At 39.5% G+C, this 23,845-nt stretch overlaps 1 protein-coding gene across 3 annotated transcripts in view; it reads right to left on the reverse strand.

The window, feature by feature from the left end:
* The window catches only part of TMEM63B (transmembrane protein 63B), a 95,819-nt gene that overhangs the window by 3,765 nt on the left and 68,209 nt on the right, over nt 1–23,845 (reverse strand). For all 3 annotated transcript variants that reach the window (XM_060754044.2, XM_060754043.2, XM_060754045.2), the window contains 16 exons: nt 21,173–21,224; nt 20,874–20,982; nt 19,461–19,531; nt 18,613–18,693; nt 17,657–17,780; nt 15,244–15,377; nt 14,974–15,111; nt 14,542–14,695; nt 13,280–13,386; nt 9,279–9,365; nt 7,326–7,391; nt 5,613–5,775; nt 3,947–4,052; nt 3,398–3,565; nt 2,242–2,357; nt 801–884 (listed from right to left, as the gene is read on the reverse strand). In XM_060754044.2, coding sequence (XP_060610027.1) covers nt 801–884; nt 2,242–2,357; nt 3,398–3,565; nt 3,947–4,052; nt 5,613–5,775; nt 7,326–7,391; nt 9,279–9,365; nt 13,280–13,386; nt 14,542–14,695; nt 14,974–15,111; nt 15,244–15,377; nt 17,657–17,780; nt 18,613–18,693; nt 19,461–19,531; nt 20,874–20,982; nt 21,173–21,224 — 1,760 coding nt within the window. The remainder of the gene's footprint in view (nt 1–800; nt 885–2,241; nt 2,358–3,397; nt 3,566–3,946; nt 4,053–5,612; nt 5,776–7,325; nt 7,392–9,278; nt 9,366–13,279; nt 13,387–14,541; nt 14,696–14,973; nt 15,112–15,243; nt 15,378–17,656; nt 17,781–18,612; nt 18,694–19,460; nt 19,532–20,873; nt 20,983–21,172; nt 21,225–23,845) is intronic.

A 23,845-nucleotide genomic window follows, 5' to 3' on the forward strand; every position in this document is an offset into this window, starting at 1 on the left:
AAGGACATGTAGGATCAGAGTAGAACATCATAAGGAATTTTGCGTAAGTGTGTAAGTGCTGCGTAAATGGAGACTCGTATTCAACATTATCCACCACAACTCACAATCACATATCAGTTTACTCCATTTATGCAGGCTTTACACATTTGTGTAAAATTCTTCATAATCTTATGGGGCACCATTTGATGATTTCCAGCCTTTCCCTATTTCTTACATGAACCAATCAGATTTTATAATGGCAAAAAAAATCACTAAAACATAGGCATTGTACTTAGGAGTTTGGCAGGCTTCTGGAAGCTATGTATGAGGTATTCTATTGCACACTTTGTGACATGACTGCAGTAACTGAAATTTCCACAGGGCTGTTCAGAAACCATCCTGCTCTCAAATAACTCGGGAGTGTAGGGAAGGGGTGTATCACAAAGCCTCCGCTGAAGAAATGTTCCCATTCCACTTAACACTAAATTGTATTGGGAAATGAAGGTTCTGCAGCACATGGCGGTGTGTAAGAGTCAGAAAGTGAAATGACTGAGTTTGGTTTCACTGTTCAGCTAACAAAAAGGCAGAAAGTAAATAAACAGTATTAGGAGGGGCTTGGAACATCCCTCATCTTATAGAGGCCCAGTAGCTATTAATTCTGTTTCCTGTCCATATTCCTTGATTGTTGCCTTAGTATAGCCAAAAAGGTGGAAATCTGGCAGGAAATCTGTAAAGGCCTCTTGTTCCTCTCCAAACTCAGACATAAGAGGACACAGAACATCTTCTGAGGCAGAAGGCAAACAGAGAAGCTGGAGACTCACAGCTGATTTAGGAGCTGGTGGTGGGTTTGTGGCCGGCTGTCCATTTTCCCTTCCATCCACAGCATCCACTTCTGTGTGATCAATCTGGAAGACAAAGATATAGCATAAAGCCAAAGAGCAGAGCCAACTAACCAATTCCATCCTGATTTATGTTTAGGAGTGTTTATAAATTCAGGAAGAAGGCAGAGTGGAATGAGGACTCTGGAAAAGAGTTCCTTTGCAGATAGGTTCACTCCCCTCTGACTTTTTTTATGTTTTGTTGTGTTTAATCGGCATTGTTACCACTTGATGTGCACAAGGTACTCAGAATTGTGAAAGTGCAAATTATTTCTACTGTAGTATGGATATGGGGTAAAAAAACACATTTTCATTTCAAGTCTAACAAAATCTGGAAAAATCAAAAGACCATGCAAAAGATAATTCTGCAAGGCCTAGCATTGCAAAATGCTGGGGTTTGTGTGTTCAACATATTTCTTTATTAGTTTTTCTGTTCATTAAAACAGTATCTGATGCCTTTTCCATGGGGTTCTCCTCACCTTTATTTCATGTTTACAACAATCTTGTGTGGTGGTTAGTCTAAGAGGATGGGTCAGATTCAAAGCCTTTCATGGATGAGCACTTTTGAAATGTGATCTCCACAGTCCCTGTCCAACAAATCTAACCAACTATCACAACTAGAAATTTATGGAAAAGGAGCAGACAAGATTTTTTAAATCTCAGCAGGAAAATGTGGAGCATCAGTTTGTACTTTACTGATTTTTTATGGAAGCTGCTGCTTCATTGCCTCTTTTACCCAGTGCTTCCCAACCATTGGTCCTCAAGTTGTTTTGGACTTCAACTCCAAAAATTCCCAGTCAGCTTACTAGCCATTAGGAATGAAGGGAGCTGAAGTCCAAAACACTTGGAGAACCAAACATTGGGAATGACTGCCTTACACAATTCCTGCAACAAGGGATCTACGTGGGCAGCGTATGATGCCAGTGTTTATCTTCTATGTAGAGTGAAGTAGGTGTTCTGGCTCTGCAGGATAGTTCCCTGTATAAATGTTGTCGAAGTGGCTTATGAGGAAGCCATGGGGGATAGGTTTTTTTTAAAAAATCCACAGTAACATGAAGATCAGTTAACTGTAAAAGTGATGTTTTAGATTACAGTCCCCTAAAGTGACATTCAAGCTCTGAAATAATTCCCCAGAGAGTTTTTATGAAGCAATGGAAATCAGTGGAGAGTGAATGGTCAATATGTAGTCCACACTGTAAATTATGCTTCTTTACTTGTTTGTCTATTTAAATGAAACAAACCATCGTTTGTTTGGTATACATGACAACTGTACACACTGCACACAGGTGTTCTCCTGTATTCCTTTAGGGAATCTTAACAATTTAACCCAATCCTAAAGGAACTCTAAAAATGCCCATCCCTTAGAAATATTTTAGTGCCTTACCTTGTAATTGTGAGCACTGAGGTATTTGAAGTGTCCAAAGCAGACGTGACACAAGCAGATCACAATAGTGATGACAAGGACCACAAAGGTAAACATGGATGTGAGAGCTAGGAAGCCTGAAAAAAATAAAAGAATCATATAATGACTACAAATGTGAATCCTATTTATTTCCTGCCTTGATTCAAAGTGTCCTCAAACTGGCTTGTCCTCAAACTGGCCTGAATAAACACAGTAAGGGCTTGGTACCCACAGGGGATTGGTTCCAGGACTCAGCATGAATATCAAAATCTGTGGATATGCAAATCCTATTATATACAACGGCACAGTAAAATGATGTCCCTTATAAAAAATGACAAAAATTTAAGCTTGCTATTTGGAATATGGTTGAAGCTACAGATCCAGAACTAGTGTGCTACTTTATTGCTACAGTTCACAGAATTTGCCCACCAGCATGACTAGTGCAACTCCTGGCTGATGTGGTACATGAAACAGTGTATGTCCCACAGGCAGCAAGATTTGTGACAAATAAGAGTATCTGTAGTGCACAAAATATTATGCCACAGTGTGCAGTAGTATCACACAGGCTCCATTAGCAGCACAGAAACCAGGGCAGCCAAGCAATCTTTTTATTCTATAAGATGTGTTACCATCCTGTGGGGGCTTCTCTCATATTCCCGCATGAGAAGATGGAGCTGACAGATGGGAGCTCACCTCACCATGCAGATTCGAACTGCCAACCTTCAGGTCAGCAGTTCGGCCAGCACAAGGGTTTAACTTGGCTCTATATCAGATGTGATGTGATATGTACAGAAGATGCTCCTTCATATAATTGTTTTGTATCATCAAGTCCAACCCAAGATATCAGAACAGAGGCAGTAAGGAAATCAGATGGATGATAGCAGATGGGACAGTGGCAGAGCTGAACTCGTCCTTTTGTGCTTGTTTAACAAAAGCCTAAATTCTTGAAAAATGGAATACAGGTCTCCAGCAGTGGTCTATGGCACTGAATCACAACTATGAGTCCTGAAATGTTGTTGGTCTTCATTTCCCAGCATATTTGAGAATTCTGATAGTTCCAGTGTAACAAAATTTGGGGACCACTGACACAAAAAGCACATTAAGCAAGAACTGTGTTGAAACTGTAGACACTGCTCACCTGTGCGTACAGTAGAGAAGAAGAGAAGCCAAAAGAGGCAGAGGATAGGAGCTGCCACTACTTGGTTCACAGCACCTGAATGGATCTTCTTATCCAGCTTGGCTGGCAGATAAGCATAATAGAGGTTGTACCTGTCAACCAGGTGCTTTAGTAGCATATACATCAAGCCTGTGAGGAAAATGTGAAGAGAAAATAAGTAGAAATCTAGCTTGTAGACAAGCGACCAGATTTCAGTTTACAGAGTTAGGCAGTTTCCTTTTCTCTACTAGAGAATGGGTTGCACATAAAGAAAAGCCCATTTAACCCTGAATTTGCTGGCTGAGAGAAATTCGTTCTTTACTTTTCTTCTGGCAACAAACCAAAACATGTGTATAGTAATTCTCATCCAAACTACTATGAGCTCATAGCTTACTATTTACCCCTATTGCAAGAAGCTATTGTAATGAATCAATGCAACAAGAGTAATTGTGGATTTGCCTATGTCTGCTTATGTATCTGATATCTATCAAAGGCTAAGAAAGATTAAGCAGATACTGCAGTCATACCTACCGAAGGGAACTATGATGGGACAGGTGATACTGTAGGTCATTACCACAGTGAAGACGCACATCATCCAGGCATAGGCAGCCCCAAACTGGAATTCGTAGGCTTGATGCTGAAAAGCAGAGAAAGAAAAGGTCCTCTCAGTGGACATACAAAGGCCTGAGGCAGTGGTTCTCAACCTGTGGGTCCCCAGGTGTTTTGGCCTGCAACTCCAGAAATCCCAGCCAGTTTAGCAGCTGTTAGGATTTCTGGGAGTTGAAGGTCAAAACATCTGGGGACCCACAGGTTGAGAACCATTGGCGTAAGGGATGAGCCCTCCATAGGTCAAATGAGGAGTGGGTGGGAAAGAGGCAAAATCAATGAAACAAATCAAGCACTCACAGCAATTGGAGGCAAGGAATATTAGGTTTCTGAGAACTTCTGTCTATCTCTCTCTGGAGACTTCCACATCAAAAATGAAGGGACCTAGACTTCTCAGTTGCAATGTGTTCTATGCAATGACATAAGGTCACCTGGGAACCTCTTTTCAGGGGGTAGGGGATACATTTAGCTGTCCATTAGAAAAATGAAATTTAGATACGTTTTATACTGCAATATTTAATTTCTCTGGATTATTGTAGGTTTTTTGGACTGTATGACCATGTTCTAGAACAGGCATGGGGAACCTTCGGCCCTCCAGGTGTGGTGGACTTCAACTCCCACAATTCCTTGAGGCCAAGGTAAGCCTTTGGGGCGAATGCCGAGCCTCAAGGAATTGTGGGAGTTGAAGTCCACCACACCTGGAGGGCCGAAGGTTCCTGACCCCTGTTCTAGAACATGGCCATACAGCCTGAAAAACCTAAACAACCCAGTGATTCCGGCCATGAAAGCCTTTGACAATACATTTAATTCCTCCTTCCTACCTTTCCCTCTGATGCAAATACCTTCCCCTATGATAAACCATTTCAATTAGAGCAGTGGTCCCCAACCTTTTTTTGACCAGGGACCACTTGACCAGGGACTACTGTCCAACTTTAGTACCAAAAGGGTTACAAATCAGTTTTTGGTCAACTTTAGATTCGGTTTGGTTATTTGGGGTGGCAATTCAGAAAACTGCATTGGATATACCATATCAGCTCTAGATTTTGATACAGAACATATGCCATCCAGTAGTTGCCATCTTTCCTGCCCCCAGAAAACCATATTTAATAAGCCCTGGCACTATAAGAGGGTTTCACAAGACCAGTTGCTCTTGTTGCAATGGTGTAGTAACAGTGAGGCCGTGGAGCATTTTTAGTTCTTGCAGACCACTGGTAGTCCATGGACCACAGGCTGGGAACCACTGCATTAAAATGTGCTTACAATGACAGTTGGTGGCTCCCATCTCAGTGGGCTGGTGAATGTATGCTGGGTTTAATCCAAGGCATTGTACTCTAGGCTCTAAAAAGGTTTGTCATTTTAGACAATTCCCTTTAAAGTTCAGCTAAAAACAAAAATGGAGTCACTGGTATGGGAAAGTTATGGGCCATGAATGGTGTTGATCTTTCTGTACTCTGTTATGCTATGCTAGTAGGTGCAGCTTCTGTGTGTCTGTCAGGTTGTTTCTGAGGCAGCCAAGCACCCCCTTGTTTAAGTCTAGTACTGTCCTTATTTATATAACTGGCACAACCCTTTTCTATCTTGACCCACATACCCGCTTGACATTCCTGCGTTCAGCAGCTGAGCGAGCGAGGCAGAGCCGGATCATGTACATCAGGAGCCCAGGGATGCGCAGCAAATCCATGGCATTCCCAATAAATGCAGAGGCAATGACATAGTTCACAAAAAAGGCCCCATTATCAGGCAGGAATACACACCTGGAGGGGCAAAAAAGGAGAGAGTACAGAAGAAAGTAGGAAAGTAGCACACCAATCTGAATGCACGTCTGTAATATGAGAGAGGAGAGAGAGTGGAAGGGGAATCTATTACGTGAAGAGAGGATCACCATTAGTTTGGAGATCTCACCGCCGAGTCACCAATTGTAATAGATTATTATTTAAAACGACTTAAGTGTTTGGAGGCTGCAGAGACTTTGCCACCAACACACTGTATTCTGAAGTAATTTACTGTGAAAACTGGCTACCACCACACTTAAAAAGAGTGTTCAGCTTTTGGTTTGGCAAGAGGTTTTAAGTAGGCTGGAATGTGCTGGATTCACACTCAGGGCTCTGAACCCTGAGGTAAATAACAATGAGATCCCCCTAAATAATTGCTGCCACCAATCTGAAACTCTGTTTCCCCATCTTGTTAAGAATATTTCTTTATATAGGGGCTCACTGAGACAGTTGTTGATGAACAAAGAATAAAGTTGTTTATTTGTGTGAACTTCAACAATACAGGCACTTAAGCGTAATGGATGCAATAATGAGAGATGAAGCTTATGGTTGCTTTAATAACAGTTTAAGGCTTAGTTCCAATAACAATTCTTCACTCCCTCAGGAAACTAGCAGACGTCCCTCTGACTAGAATTCCTAGAAGTCCTTTCCATTGGATCTGTCTATTCTCTATACCAGCTATTTTACCTGACAGCTATCAATCTTCTCTATCAATCTTTGGCTTATTAACTTCTCTTCTCCCAACTCTCCCAAAACCTAACTTTCTTCTTCAACACACAGACCCTGACTAAACTGTCAGATTTTAAATGCACCCTTTCAGGCAATTTTTTTCCTGCACTCTAGCTAAGCTCTGCCCACTTTCTCCCAGCCAATCACAAAGGTTCTCCACATTTCCCTCCAGGCTGCTCTTAAGCTCCACCCCCTCTAGGAAATGAGTACTCTAAGATGGCTGCCTCCCTGGACCATCTCACACAACGGCTGCCAAAACACTTGGGCCTACTTCCTGAGCTTTTCCCTGGCCTAAAAGGTAGGAAATTCATCACAACATCCATGGCACAAAGATGAAAAGGGAAGATTGCCAAGTAACTTCTGTCTCAGGTATATTGGTGCATTTGCCTACTTCATTCATGGTTCCTTCTATAATTCCATGCATATTTTAAAAATCTTAATTCATTGATTTTTCAGGCTATTCTCATGCAATATATTAGATCTATTAGTGATTTTACACATCTATAGGTTTTTTCTCCAACACAGGTAGATGCACCTCTATTTCATACACATACTGTCTTGGTTTACCCTTTTCTGGAAGCAATTGGCCCCTTTTGTCTTATCTTCAGCATACAAAATTCAGAACACAATATATATATATAGATGGGTCCGAATAGATGCAGGAAAGGCGGAGGGAACATTGTATATAATTGCTTGGCTGACCTGATGCCACCAGAATCTATTTTCTAAGGGAGCTGGGACATGGAAGGAGCACAGATAGCATGGAAAACAAATTAATCTCCTTTTTTAAAGGCATTACTTACTCAAATCTCACAGCAGCCTCAGCCAGGAACTTTTTGTCAAACAGCCAGCGGAAGAATACATCCAGACTAAGAACAGAAATGTACAAAGAGAGGAACATAACTTCTAAAGGCAGTTGCAGCATGTAGACCTTGTTGCAAGATATCGCATAAGATCCTACATTTTGCAAATGGTCAAAGGCCATCTCATTTAGAGAGTGATCAACACAGCGGTCCAGACATGTACACCTATCCAAATACCATTTATTACCGAGCTTCTTCTTCTCTTCCTCTGAAATATGTCCTTGACAGGTTGGAGTTATATTTATTTAGAGTCAATAGCTATAATTCGCTGCCTTAAAACAGATTGGTAATACAACAGATTTGTTTGTTCAGACAAGCAGAAACAATGATGTTATAACAAATGTGCATAACTTGAATTGTATTTATCAGGTTGGGGTTATATTTATTTAGAGTCAATAGCTATAATTCTCTGCCTTAAAACAGATTGGTAATACAACAGGTTTGTTTGTTCAGACTAGCAGGAACAATGACGTTATAACAAATGTGCATATCTTGAATTGTATTTTTCTCTGATCTTTGTGATATTGATAATTTGGATTGTCTGTTTTCATGGTAAATATTCAAGTAGGTTTTTTTGTTTTAAAAAATATTATTTGTCTTACAAGAAATTCTGTTTTATGGTTTGGCAATGAGATCATCATTTCTTTTTTCCCAGAAGTAAAACAGAATTCTTCCCATTATATTATGTGCACCCAACTATATGTTTTGAATTGGCCTTTGATTCTGTCTGTGACTTTACCAGCTGAGGAAATATATCTGGATAGAACAGGCATGGGCAAACTTCGTCCCTCCAAGTGTTTTATTTATTTATTTATTTGTAGTATTTATATTCTGCCCTTCTTACCCTGAATGAGCTTCAGGGTGGATCACAGAATATATATACGGCAAACATTCATTGCCGTTATAGACAAGACAGACAACTGTACATATACAGAGGTATATAGGCTTTCCCATCTTCAGCATCTTGGAGGCTTTGTGCTCAGTTCTGGCTATGGTGTGTGTGTGTGTGTATTGCTGTCGCTCCATCTTCTCTGCCAAAGAGAAACCTCCTTGATTGAATTGTTGGCATTTTCTTATGGATGCCTTAAATATCTCCCCACTTTAAAGTGGTACCTATTTATCTACTCACATTTTGCTTTCAAACTGCTAGGTAGGCAGAAGCTGAGCTAAAGCCCAGGAGCTCACACCAACCCAGGCTTCGAACTGTCAACCTTTTGATTGGCAAGATTTAATGCAGCTGGTGGTTAACCTGCTGTGCTCAAGTCTGGCTGTTAGGAATTGTGGGAGTTGAAGTCCAAAACACCTGGAGGGCCGAAGTTTGCCCATACCTGGGATAAAAGCAAGGTCTTCAACACTAAATACTCAGTAGGTAGCCAAACTTTTATGAGGCACCTACTGATCTACAAACTTTCCACTACTATTCTGCAGTCTGCACTGTTTATTTTTACATTAATAACAATATATCTTATTTATACCCCACCACCATCTCCCCGAAGGGACTCGGGGTGGCTTACAAAAGCACTCCAGAGTGCCACACATAAAATATGCCACACACAGGCATAAACAATAACAACATGAAATTACAACTGCAACACATCAAACACACATAACATCACATAAGACATTTTAAAATTACTTGCCATAAATGTCACGAAATAAGAAATTCCCTGTCACATGCCATGAGCCAAGACCATAGAGAACATGATACATAGTTAAGAAATAACACAAAATACCAGAAAAGGCAAAAGGATGGCTCTTAATTCTTGTGCAGTCTCTTAAGATATTCTGGTAGTAAGTCAATGGCATAGTCAATTTTTTATTATTCACTGCCCAAATGTAATAAACAATGTGGTGGGAAACATGCATAGAGAGAAAAAATTAAGCCTGCTTTACCTGCTCAGCCCCAGTGATGGTAGCAGCAAGACCATAAAGATGAGAAAAGTATAGCATTTGTGCATGGTGGTTCTGTTCTCTCCAGACCTGGTGAGATTGAGAATATAAATAAATAAGCAATGAAAACTGAATACAGATTTAGGCATATTCAATAACTTTCTTAGGAGAAAGATCATCTACCTCTCAAAGGATATTTACTGTGTTAGGAATATTTAGCTACCACTACTTCGTTACTACTCAGCAAGTTGCATAAAATCTTCTTTGCTCCCTCCTGCTAAGGAGGTACATTCATACTTTAAAGAAAGTGATTGCTGTATTTCCTTACTTCTAAGATGCACTTTCCCTCCCCATATAAACACAAACCTCTCCAAAAACAGGGTGCATCTTAGAATTGTGGGCGCCTCCCCCCCTGTCTATATATGTATGTCATGGTACTGAAAAGATGCACATTACTATCTATCTTACAATCAGTGATGTCTTAGAATTGAAGAAATATGGTATTACCACAACAAATTCAACACTGAAAACATTAATATAAAATCTAATTCTAAAATAGAGTGAAATGAGTTCTCAATGGCTGATCAAAGACTTTGGAAATTTGTTCATAAATAGTCATGTATTGATCTAACTAAATATTCCTTTGTATATTGTAGGCTATTTCTGATATTTGCTTCATAAATCTACGTTCTAAAAAATTTCCTAAATCACATTTTAATAATATAAGCATTGTCGTCACAAAATACCTTATTAAATGAGTGGTATAATTATCACTATATAGAATGAGAAAGTGTGTAGAGAAGATAAAATTATGGATAGTTTACAAGGTAGGTTTCTAGTTGGTGGGCCCCCATTCTAGCAATAATATTTGTCAGTTCTCCTCCCATGTGGAAAAGAAGTACTGTGATCTCTATGTTTATAAAATCCATACGATTACTGTCCTAATTGTTTGCCGTCTATTCATCTATCTACTGACCGACTGACAGACCTACCTATATACTGTTAAAATAAAATTAAATGAATGGCTTGAGTCCAAATGAGATGATTGTAGAAGAACAGACAGCCTTTTGATGCAATCATTCAATAATCACTGTTTTGTTTCTTCCCATCTGGTTTCCATGTATATAAAAATGGAGTTCTGACATTTCTGTGTAGCACTGATTAATTTTTTTCCAACAGCTTTTGATTTAATTAGTTGTGATCAACTTTGGAAAAAAAATAAGTAAAATCCCCACCGACAAAAGCATAATGATGCTGATGTGAGAGCTCAATTCCAATATTAAAATGCAGGTCAGAATAGATTTTTAAGGCTCACTTTCAGATTTGGGTCACACTATGTGAGGAGTGTGTCAGGGATATATATTTGCTCTGTCATTGATAAATATTTAGGTTAATTCCTGAACAACTAATTTAAGCAACAATGATTATCTAACCTCCTAAATTAGCAAGCAAATTATGATATTGTAATCACATATATCAATACTATTTTGTTGTTACACACCATGGATTGGGAAACTATGGAAACCTATCAACTAATTAGCAGTGCAAGAAAAACTGAACAAGAATTATGACAAAAAATTATATTATTCATCTAAGACAGTGGTTTATTTATTTATTTATTTGAAACATCTATACCTTCTCACCCTGAAGGGGACTCAGGGTGGAACACAGCATATACATGGCAAGTATTCCATAAAATAACTATAAATATAAGACTTCACCTGTTCAATTAATTTGCCATCTATATATCTTGGATCTCTTAGATCAGTGGTTCTCAACCTGTGGGTCCCTGGGTGTTTTGGCCTACAACTCCCTGAAATCCTAGCCAGTTTACCAGCTGTTAGGATTTCTGGGAGTCGAAGGCCAAAACATCTGGGGACCCACAGGTTGAGAGGATCACTGATGCAAGAAAGCCGAGATATATAGATGGCAAATTAATTGAGCAGGTGAAGTCTTTAAATTATCTACATTTATGGTTCTCTTCAACTCAGAGCTACCAAAATAATTCATTAATACAGTGAATACTTTATCAAGACTTAAAAGGGGGTAAAAGAAGTAAATATCACAATTTAATTCATTGGGGATGCCAGGTTTGACAGCAGAATGTGTGAAAAAGATATTGGAGTCTTTGTGGACAACAAGCTAAACATGAGCCAACATTGAAATGTGGCGGCTAAAAAAGCCAATGGGATTTTGGCCTGCATAAATAGGAGTCTAGTGTCTAGATCCAAGGAAATCATGCTACCCCTCTATTCGGCCTTGGTCAGACCACACCTGGAATATTGTGTACAATTCTAGACACTGCAATCTAATTGAGATATTGACAAGCTGGAATGTGTCCAGAGGAGGGTGGCTAAAATGATCAAGGGTCTGGAGAACAAGCCTTATGAGGAGCGACTTAAAGAGCTGGGCATGTTTACCCTTCAGAAGAGAAGGCTGAGACGAGACATGGGGGCCATGTATAAATATGTGATGGGAAGTCATAGGGAGGAGGGAGCAGGCTTGTTTTCTGCTGCCCTGGAGACTAGGATGCAGAACAATGGCTTCAAACTACAAGAGAGGAGATTCCATCTGAACATGAGGAAGAACTTCCTGACTGTGAGAGCCGTTCAGCAGTGGAACTCTCTGTTCCAGAGTGTGGTGGAGGCTCCTTCTTTGGAAGCTTTTAAACAGAGGCTTGATGGCCATCTGTCGGGTGTGCATTGAATGTGATTTTTCTGCTTCTTGGCAAGGGGTTGGACTAGATGGCCCATGAAGTCTCTTCCAACTCAATGATTCTATGATTCTATGAGTTGAAAGTTAAGAAGCACAAATATGTGAAAGAATCTAAATATGAAAGTGTATTCAGAAAGTCTGTAAGATTTTTTTCTTTTAGCAATTATTTTCATTGAGAAACACAAACTTATATGTACAGTGGGCCCTTGGTATCCAATGGGGTTTGGTTCGAATACTTTCTGTTGATGCCAAAATCTATGGATTCTTGACTCCTACTATATACAATGCCATAGTAAAATACGGGCTTACATATTAAGGCAAAATCAAGGTTTGCTTTTTCGGTTTTTTAAAAAACATTTTCAAAATGGATGAACTTGTGGATGTGAAGGGCCAACTGTATTCTCTTTTGTAATGGCCATGGCTATACAAATAAACTATGTTACTCACTTACTATTTTCTGACATGAATAAAGGTGATTTTTCTCTTCAGTTAAGTTTCCCTCTGAATAAAAATCATAATTATATCTGTTTTTATATTTCACAAAAATCTATTATTTTCTCCAGGCAAACCTCTCTATCTGGCATCATGGGAGCACTCTCTTAAGGATATGCCACCTCAGGGGGGTGACACTGAAGACTCACTATGTGGCATAATGTTTCTGGAAACATAATAAAGGAATATTGCATTATTAGTCATATGCTCAGACTAGCAGACTATATTGTAAAAAAATCTTCCAGTTTCTGGTTGACAGCACAAATTAAAATACATAGAAATAACATACAAAATAGTGTTTAGAAATGTTTCTTGAGTTATATATTGTTTTTCCAAATATAATTTACATTTCTGTCCAATGCAACAACTATCAGGTGTCTGCAATAAGATGTAAGATGAATACTTTGTGATTTTTTTATTTATTTACTTCATATATATACTGATTTTCTCACCCTGGCATGGGGGTGGGAGGCTCAAAGCGGTTTCCAACATATTCATGGGAAAATTCAATGCCTAACATACATACAAATGTATGTATGAACTTAAAAAGCAAAATCATAGAAGAATAATTTAAGAAAACAAAGAAATAAAAAATGTTTTTGCAAGTTATTCTTCTTCTCAAAAGCATTTTACAAGATTTGAGGATGGGTGATGGCTTACTTTCTGATTTTAAAAAAACCCCTACATCTACAAAATATATTTGAAAGATCAAAGCTACAATGGTCATGGAGAGGATTCTAAACTGCAATTCAGGTTCATTCTGCCCTCAATCAGACTGGGATAACTTTTCATCTTACCTTGTCCAGTGCGCCTCAAAAAATGCTGAATAATACACAATAGTTGGAAGCAGAGCAGAGAAACACCATAGCAGCAAGGTGGGAAAGAACTGCGTGATGATGGGATTCTGGTAAGGGAAACAAACAAACAAATTCTTTAAGCAGTTTGAGGATGAAAATATTTCATGCCAAATTATTGAGTACTCAATGGAATGAGTCCTTCGTCCTCAGTACCTGTAGGGCCACCTTTCCTTGCTGAGGACTGCAATCGGGTGAAAGTGACCTCATCTGTATGGCACCAGTAGGAGCAACATATTATATGGGGACATGGGAGAGAGACATCTTTACTGTGTCCCACTAGTTGCGGAAAGCCCTGATTTGGTGGTCTGATTGGTGCCAGAATTGGTTTCATTCCAGTAGCAAGTTAATGTATTTCTTTATTTTGTATCAAAAGCATTGATTAATAAGTATAAAACTGATAAAAATAGAAGGAGCACAAATGGATAATTTTTTTGACCCAAACCAGGCAACAACAACTGCATTGTCTGTAGCTTTAAACAGTTCTTTCTCTGTGCATGAGGCAGGGCATTGTGGGCAAGCATACAGGTGTGGAGCTGTTTGCTCTGCTCCACAGTCACACAAGGTGGAGGATTCTTTTAGGTAGTGCCATTTTGCCAGGTTGTCTTTTGATCTGACCATGCCACTTCTGAGTCTGTTCAGCAGCAAGTTAAAAACATTACTTTCTAATCAAAGTATTGGGGGGGGGGGGTCTCATGATTTTGTTCAAGTATATAGTTTTAAACTGTTTTAGCTTCAGCAGTTTAAAAAGGTTTAATATGTTTTTAGATTCCTCTGATTATTTGCTATGGTTTAAATTGGATTTTATTTTAAAGCCATCCTGAGATTGTGTGACTGTGTGAAGAATAAATATTTAAATACATCTAATAGAAAACTATTTGGTAGCATGATTTGTTGGGTATGGATGTATACATATCCTTTTAAATGTAATTAGTGTTCCTAAATTGTGTGAGTTGGTTTCCTCTTAGATGAGTTTGAATTACTTTAAAGTAATGGTTTAAAAACTTCTAACACTCATGAAAATTTATCTTTATTTGCAATCTGTCTTTTCCTTTTCCTTTCTTCATGGAAGCTGAGGGGAGACTCAGCTTGATCCCACTGAATGAAGGAAGCAAAGAACCTCTTTCTAGAGGCTATTCCTGTCCCATGGGATGAAAAGGAGAAAGGAAGCTGCTTATTACAAAAATATCAACTCAAGCTCTTACATTCAGGTACTCAACAGGCTTGGTGACATTGAACTTGTCCATAGTGGTGATGATGATGGCAGGAGTGGTGAGAAAGAAGAGTAGGATGAAGAGCACCACATTGATGATCAGGCAGCGAAACCACCAGATGAAGCCACGGATGGACAGATGTTCCCTGAAAGAGAAACAAAATGAAGGAACAAAATCAAGTGGGATGGAAGGCAACAGAAAGACACTTCATGGAAAATTACAGGGAATTCAGGCCTATGTGTGGCTGACTTCCTTAATAAACCACACAAACAATGTTATATTGTAGTACTCAGTAAACCAATGGCCTGGGCCAACCCAATGTTGCAAGAGAATATCTAGCATATAACAGAGAAGTTACAGTATGAGGTCTGGAATTAGGTATAAAATTTCAGAGCAATGATTCAAGCCAGTAGTTCAATTTACCAGTAAATGTTCTGAGGATCAGGTGCATATGAGACGGTCCAATTGGAGACATGGAGGGACTCACTGCAGGATGAAGCCCGAGGTTCTCCACGGCATTTGCAGCCCTGACACTTGCACACATTGAAGTCTTTCAGTATTCTGGCAGAAGAAGAAATGAAATAAATAGGGGGATATGAGTGTTTCTCTTAGAGTGAGCCAGAAATGTCCATGTTCCCACCCTTCCTACTAACTAAACTGTTCCCCTCCTATACCTGAACTCCCTGTACTTACATGGCTGTAATGGCTTCATTATGGAATGTGACGAAGGCCATACCCAATGGCTTCTCGTTCACCTTCTCTTTTTCCTTCTTATAATCCTCTTTCAATTTTTCCTCCAATTTGGTGTAGTACTCTATTGCTTCCACCTAGGCAAGCACACACAAAATCACAATATGGATCCTGTCACCCCATGGCATAACACAGCAGCACTACAACCATTCAGGATCTAGGGCACCCCAGCAAATGGGAACGACCACTCATAATTTGACCCAGCTAATTGATGTTTCATTTTTGCTATCTACAAAGTGTTACAAAGCTAGGACACTGAATGTGTTCTGTTTAAAGGGTTGTTTTATATATTGGATAAGTTATTCTCTTTCAGTTTAGTTTAATGAATGGGGTTATTAGGAGTTCAGAATGGGATAAATTGATTCTGAGGTGGGAATCATGCAAGGCTGCAGAGGTTAGTGGACTGCAGACCCTATCAGCCTTAGCTAGTATAGCCAATTGTGAAAGGTGATGAGAGTACCTGTTGTAACTCAGCCAATCACTGTACCTAATGTCAATGAGGAAGTGGAAATGGATGATGGGATTTCTGAGACTGTTGAGCTTGCGAGTCAGCAAGCGAGTTTAAGTCCTGAAATTTAGCGTTCTGTGTCTCCTGTAGTTAGTGAAGGCCACATTCCAGAGAAGGCCCCACCCTTCTCTAGGGAAGAGAGTTCAGAAGATGGAATTGCCAGGTGGAGAGGGTAATGAGCCAAAAGATAGGAGGCACAGCTTTCGAACTGATTCTCAGACTCATCAAAGGTCAATGCGCTTGTTAGGGGAAAAGCTGTAATCTGTTTGCAAGGGTAAATGAAATGATTTCATGGTTTTATTAGAGACACAAAAAAGATTTTTCAGCAGTCTGGTCAATGTTGGATTTTAAGTAACATCTTGGGTTGAGCTATATCCAAGATTTTCAAGGGAATTTTAGTTTTATGTCTTCAGCTGTTCAAGTTTAAAGGACAGTGTTGGAGTTCAGCCTGTGTTTGCGTTTCAGGATCAAGGAGCTTCTGATGTGGGGAATGATGATCTCACTGAGGGTCAAGATGGAGATGGTTTGGTCAATGATATTAATGCAGAGAATGACACAGGGACACCGGTTCCAAGTGTAGTTTCCCATGAGAATGTTCCTACAGAGAATAGGGATGTTAGTTTACTCCCTGACCCAGAGATTTCCCAAGATTTGGGGTTTGAAGACAACTTGACACCTGGAAAAACTAATTAGCAGATAGATAATACGCACATAGACAGACGGCTGGGATTTAGCCAAGACAGACAGCTCAGCCAAGGTCTTTGCCATTCTGCTAGGCTTCAAGAGATAAGAGCGAGAGGCAGTCAAGGAAAACGAAACCAGTTTCGGGATGCTGGAAATAGCCTAACGGAAGGATAAAGTTCTCACCAGGGAAAATCTAGTCAGATGAAGCATCGTTTCAGAATCTTACTTGTTCTATGGAAGTCTTGCTTGGAAGATTCATGTTAAGGATTTCTCGTTCATGGTTTGACTCTTTGTCTCTTAGAATTTTATACTCATGCTGTGGATTAATGTTTTCCTGCCTCTGTGGATTTTGTTATAAAAGTTTGGACTTTGCTTTTGGAACTTTGCTGAATCTTGCCTTGGAATACTTTGTTCCTGTTTACCTTCCTAATTCTTTGGACTTATCTATTTTCTTAAAGCATGTTTACCTTGTTATTTTTACTTATCTTCATTTAAAAAAAGGATTGTTTTCCTACTCAACGTGTGGTATTTTAAAGTCAGAGGGTTATTCCTGTTCTGGAGTGCAACAGATTATTTCTTGAGTTCTGTGTTTTGGGTTTTCTGCTGCCTTGTTGTATCCTGATTCTTTTGCATTCCTAGTTTTTGATTCAACTTTTGTATCTTGGATTTTATGGTCTATTGAATACTTTCGGACTTAGATGTTTCTTACTATTTAGCTGCTCTGTACCTTGTATATATTCTTCAATAAATTGCTTTGCTGATTTATACTGGACTGGAGTGTGGTGGTTAAGTACAGAGGTGCTCCTGCCTTAGAGTACAACAATAGCAACACAACAACATTTGGTGGGCTGCACATTCCCCATCCTTGCCTTAGATGGTGAAGATAAATAAATAAATAAGCATTGTGATTGTGCAGGCATGTATATTAAACTGTGCAGAATGGGTGCAGGAACACAAAGCAATGCGATATTTATAACTTTCTGAGAATAAAAAGTGTCAGCAGAAATATGAGCATAGATTATCGGAGCTTCACTTACATGCATGAGTTGCAAACCTCCCAAAAGCAGTGCAGCCCCTCCTAAGAACAGACCTCCCACCTTCCAGAATCCCCCTGACCCCATGCTACAACCTGCTCATTCCCCAATCCCAATCCTGCCTCTGTACCTCTTCACAACCTTTGATTGCACAACAGCAGAGATGACCACAGGGCTTGGGGTTGATCATAGATGAGATGTTCTCCTTGGTCTGCAAATTAGTAAAATAGAGTTTCCCACGCTCTGCCTTTTTTCTGAAAAGAGAACACCACAGGAAAAGAGGAAGGACAGAAAATATATTGTGGTTGGTGTGGCAGAAAGAAGTGAGCATACCATAGGGCTTCTGACTGTACGTGCATGCATTTTTTTATAGCAATTTTTTTTCTAAACTTCTTCTCCTGAAGAAGTTTACATTTCCATTAAAATTTAAAGTCCAAAACAAAAACTATTCTACAAAATACTTTAAAATGTCATAATGACGTAAAGCTAATGGTTGTGATTTCTAATGTGAACCTCTAGCAAGTTTGAAAAAAACTAGGCTCTAACATTATTTGTGTATTCATTGCTGGTCACTTTTGGTTTTCACCCACCATTTTAAGGGCTTTTGAGCTAAATCAATCTCTCACAGAGCTTGGTCAATATATCTCAGTTCTGCTTAACATTCTCTGCTGTTTCAGTCTTGGGGGCAAAAGCGACAGCATCGGCCCATTCTGACCCACTATTAAGCGGAGGCTATTACAATTCTAGACCAGAACCCGTTTTGTACTGTTTTTATCATGTTGTTGTGCTTTCATCATCTATATCAGTGGTTCTCAACCTGTGGGTCCCCAGGTGTTTTGGTCTACAACTCTTAGAAATCCCAGCCACTTTACCAGCTGTTAGGATTTCTGGGAGTTGAAGGCCAAAACATCTGCAGACCCACAGGTTGAGAACCACTGATCTAGATTCATACCCGCTTCAACGTGCTCAAAGCTGCAAGAACTGGTTGTGGTTTGAGACTGTACGCTGCCTTGCAACATACGGACCAACAAACTTCACTTTTCCACATCACCTCATTTGCATCATGTAAGAGCCCTAACCCTGTACCTCTCAGCATCAAGGAACATCAGCCTGGCCACATCATAGCAAGGACGTGCTTCCAGTACAGTACAATTAGAATAGGCTTCCCTGGAAAAATAAAAGAGATGTGAAGGGCTAATTAGAAACGTTGAGATGACCAAAACCTTCACAATACTAGTTGGGATCCTAAGCAAGGGCAAGGCCCTGCAAAGGAAGATACCTTCTACTTTTGCCCTCACTACAGGTTGTAGAGAAAAGGAGAAGAATAACTATGGTGATGTACATTCATCTAAGGTAGGGTTTAGGAGACTGTACTGCCTTTCCTCCGAACATCTTGCAAGACCACTGCTACGTTCCCTAAAATGAAATTCTAACTTTTTTGCCCCAAATAACCCAGGCATTTATTGGAAATTTCAGAACAACTTCTCTCTCTCTCTCTTGTTCTATTTGAACCATTTTAATACCATAAGAAGCATTACTTTTGATAGGAATTGATCTGAAAGTTGGCTTTTGGGCTACATCCTGTGCTACATGGATGATATGTCTAATTTGCCTCCTATATTCCCTAATTTGGAATCATTTTGTTATTTTTTTGGTAAATAAATAAGTTGGGCGGTTGAGTCCATACAGCATTTAGGCTACATTTAGCCCATCCCTAAATTGTTACTAGCCTACGACTATCACATTGCTTATCCATTTGCCATAATGATAGTGATAACACTGACTGTGACTGGGCTGGAGGGTCACAGACTACTCACATTTACTCTAATTGGATTGAGCCACAGGGATATATATGAGGAAAATAACTAATAATTTTCTCACTGATGGAAGAAGGCGGGGTTTCTAATGAAAGAAATCTAGGCAGCAAGACTCACTCAAAATGCTTCTTGATCTTCTCCGGTTCAGCATACTTTGAGATGCCATTGATGAAAAGGGTTCGCTTCACCTGGAACAGAGAAGTAGCAAGGAATAAACCAATGTTTCCTTAGAACTTGCATCCAGCTAGTTCACAGGGTGGAGGTTAGACTAAGCAGACTTGAGTCAAGACATCTTGCTACTGGAGGATGAATAACACCAGCCTCAGAGTAAGACAGCAGGTAAGCATATATTTTCTGAATCTAAATGCTTTTTTTTAATGAAGGGTCACTCCTGAGAGTAAGATACCTTGGGGAAAGTGGGCATGGAGACTGTCTGTCTCTGGAGAGTGCATCTGCCTGTTCAATCTGTCACTTGGAGGGCCCTCTCAGGGTGAGATATGGGGGTCAGCATGATTTGTTCTCCCTCCTGCTCTGTTGCCTGAAGTAATAGATTCACCCCATTTCACAGAATGCCCAGTATAGGGCGCGTTTATATATGATTGAAATATTCTCTCACTATTTGCATAGTCCTCCTACTTATTATTCACACTTCTCTCTTTCTTGTCTTGCTTATAAAAATATAAACTGCTGAGGGTAAGACTCCCTGATGATGCAGTGTGTTAAACCACTGAGCTGCTGGACTTGCTGACTGAAAGGTTGGCAGTTCGAATCCGGGGAGTGTGGCGAGCACCCGCTGTTAGTCCCAGCTTCTACCAACCTTGCAGTTTGAAAACTGTGAGATTGTGAGTAGATCAATAGGTACCGCTTCTGTGGGAAGGTTACGGAGCTCCATGCAGTCATGCTGGTTACTTGACCTCGGAGGCATCTATGGACAATGCCAGCTCTTTGGCTTAGAAATGGAGATGAGCACCATCCTCCAGATTTGGATGTGACTAGACTTAATGTCAGAGGAAACCTTTACCTTTACCTAAACTACTGAGGATAGAGAATTATCCACAAGAAGATGTTGAGGGTATCTTTTCTGGAACTGTGTCAGACCTTGAGATTTCAAAGACTTTCCCTCACATCTTCATACCTGGACCTCATCATGTCTCCTCTCAGTCTTCTCTTTTGCAGGCTAAACATTCCTAGCTCTTTAAGCCCCTCCTCATGCGGCTTGTTCTGCAGATCCTTGATCATTTTAGTCACCCTCCTCTGGACATATTCCAGCTTGTCATCATCTACCTTCAATTGCGGTGCCCAGAATGGGACACAGTGTGATTCCAGGTGTGGTCTGACCAAGCCAGAAAAGAGGGATAGCATGTCTTTCCTGGATCTAGACACTAGACTCCTATTTATGCAGGCCAAAATCCCATTGGCTTTTTTAGCCACCACATAAAATGGTTGGCTCTGAATAGTAAACCAATGCTCTAGCTGGGACCAAAAACAGATTTAGCGAGGTAACGTAAGCTAGGAGATGGTTAAACTTACCAAGTCATCCTCCTTGTAGCGCATCTTAGAGGTATGGCGTCGCATGCTGTACACTGTCAGCAACAGGTACAAGAAGGCAAAAGATGTGTGTAGCCATAAGAGATTATTCCTGTCAGAAGGTAAAGGAAAATAGCTGGTACTGATTTCTGCCTGAATATTATTCACCTTGGCCCCATTTAGTCAAGTATCAATTCAAATGCTTCCTGAATAATCTTTATTTCAAAAAAAATAATATTTCCTGTTTCTCTGTTTTGTAAAAAATAATGCAATCTCTTGACCACACTTAATAACATACTTACCCCGAATTCAAGTTGGCAATAGTTGTTCTACCAAAACTGTAGGGATTATTCTCTGGTAAAGTAAAGCAAAGAGAGAAAGAGGAGGAACACAAATTAGACACAATCCATTGAAAAAGAAGGCAGCTGACATTTATTTAGAAAACCTTTGCCTTGATTTTATCATCCAGACCCAAGAGTGTCTGTAATAAACAGTGCATCACAAGGGAGAATGACAGATACTAACTTTTACAGATTGCAACTTATTTTGCAATTCTCAAATGCTTCTGCCACTACCCACTTTTTCCTGATTCAGTGACACAGGTACTAGGGACGTTTTGCATTAGCCAACAGCTACTCCATACAAGACACCTGCTGGTTAAAGTGGCATTTGACTAACCAACTGAAAGGAAAGGAGGACTTCTGATTACTGAGCAGAGAGAGACTGACATCCCCGTATTCCTGCAACTTGAGTTCTGTTAACATCTATGTTTTTGGAAAAGTGCTGTTTTGGAACAAATGAAAGAATAAGAGTCCTGCTAGATCAAACCAAAATCCTATACAGTCTAGCAATCTTCCCCCAATCTGCCAAATCTTCATTTAAGTTTATCAAAGTTAATGGCTATCATTACATAACAGCAATTTTCAACTGTGTACTGTGTAAAGAAATACTATAGTTGTTCTGAATATCCTAGCATTGAGTATTAGCAGATAACCCCAAGTTCAAGTATCCTCTTTTTGCACACTGAATGTAACATGCACGTTTGGTAGGTCTCCTCTTTGGCTGGATCTACACTGCCCTATATCCCAGGATCTGATCCCCGATTATCTGTTTGTCCCAGATTATCTGGCAGTGGAGACTCAGTTCAAAGCAAATAACCTGGGATCAAATCCTCGGATACAGGACCCTGTAGATCTAGCCTTAGCCCCCTTCTACATTGTCATATAATCAAAACAGATAATGCACCTTATCTGAGTCTACACTGCCATATAATCCAGTTCAAAACAGATAATCTGGATTTATACAGCAGTGTAGAAAGGGCCTTAGGCCCCTTCCATACTGCCCCTGTATCCCAGGATCTGATCCCAGATTATCTTCTTATTCCAGACTATCTGGCAGCGCAGATTTATGTAATTCAGTTTAAATCAGATACTCTGGAATCATATCCTGGGATATAGGGCAGTGCAGAAAGGGCCTTAGTTGTCTTTCCTTCAAGTTAAGCAGCACTCAAAGTTATCAGCCAATTGTTTCCCAGCATTGAAATATTATTTCTTAGGTAAAGGGGAAAGATAAAGAACTCTGAGTAGACAGAGGGTGCAGATAAACTTTGAAAGCATATTAAGTAGCTTTCATGATGAAAGGGTTCTCCTTTAACCTGGCAGTCCTTCTTTCCAGATGGATCTTTCCAGATCTGTGTGTTTACAATATCCTCTCACACTCAACCAATGCCAGATTTAGGACAAATGAGGCCCTGCGCGAGTAAAGTTATCATTACATCTGAAATAGCTCTGAAACAGAACGCCTTCAAATTTAGAATTGCACTACATGACCAAAATCCATCATAAAAAAAAATTGGCAGGAAGATGGCCCCTCCTGGATTCTGTGTTTAAGCACACCTAAGCACAATGGTAAATCCGACACTACCCTCAACCACTGGCTATCCTGACTTGTAATAGGAGTTGTAGTCTAAGATGTCTGGTGAATGTCGCACTGGAGAATTTTAATGGGAGTGTTGGCAAGACAAGGAAATACTATTGTAAAATGAAATTTCCTGCCATTTTTTAAAAAATTATCATTTATCTGAGGTTTTTTAATGTAAGAAGATTTGGTGGGTGGGATGGGTGGGTAGAGCAGATTCAGTAAGAGAAAACAGTGGCTCTCTGGATCCAAATTACACCACCATCCGGGGACTAATTTGACCTACAATTGGACAGAAATTCTAATAAATTTCAATTCCATTAATTTCCCTCTAAAGATTTAATAACTGCTGTGCAACGACAAGGAAAATTTATTTATTTATTTATTTATTTATGACATTTATATGCCGCTCTTTTCACCCTGCAGGGGACTCAGAACAGCTTACAAGATATATATATATATATATATATATATATATATATATATATATATATAGACACACACACACACACACAATATAGTATATTATTAGCATAGTTCAATATCAGTATTATATATATATATTACTATGTTGTACTATACCACTATATTGTAATATTATTAGTAATATTACATGTAATATAAATATATAATTATAATATTGTATTATTATTAATATTATATTGTATTATGTTATAATTTTATAAATATTATATTATATTATATTATATTAGCATAACACAGGAGACAAGATGGAACTGTCTTCCTGGCCCCCTCTCTCTTCACTCTGGCCCAGAGCAGCAGTTGGTGCTGAGGCAGAAAATGAGGCAAGAATGTGCGCTCATATATTGAATAGTTTTCAGTCTCTTTGGGGTCCTCTGCCTGAAGTAGAATGAGACCCCATTAACTGAGTAGACGTCCATTTCTTCTCCAGTGCAGCCAATAAGAAAATTGACCAACATACGTCAGACCACCTGATCATCCCTGATTCCAGAAACTTGATTAGTATTTGGATGAGAAACTCTTAAGAAATGTCAGTGTAATCCAAATAGGTTTGTGGAAGAAATATTGGAGAGTTG

The sequence above is a fragment of the Anolis sagrei genome, chromosome 1 (genome assembly GCF_037176765.1).
Source record: "Anolis sagrei isolate rAnoSag1 chromosome 1, rAnoSag1.mat, whole genome shotgun sequence".
NCBI classification, from domain to species: domain Eukaryota; kingdom Metazoa; phylum Chordata; class Lepidosauria; order Squamata; family Dactyloidae; genus Anolis; species Anolis sagrei.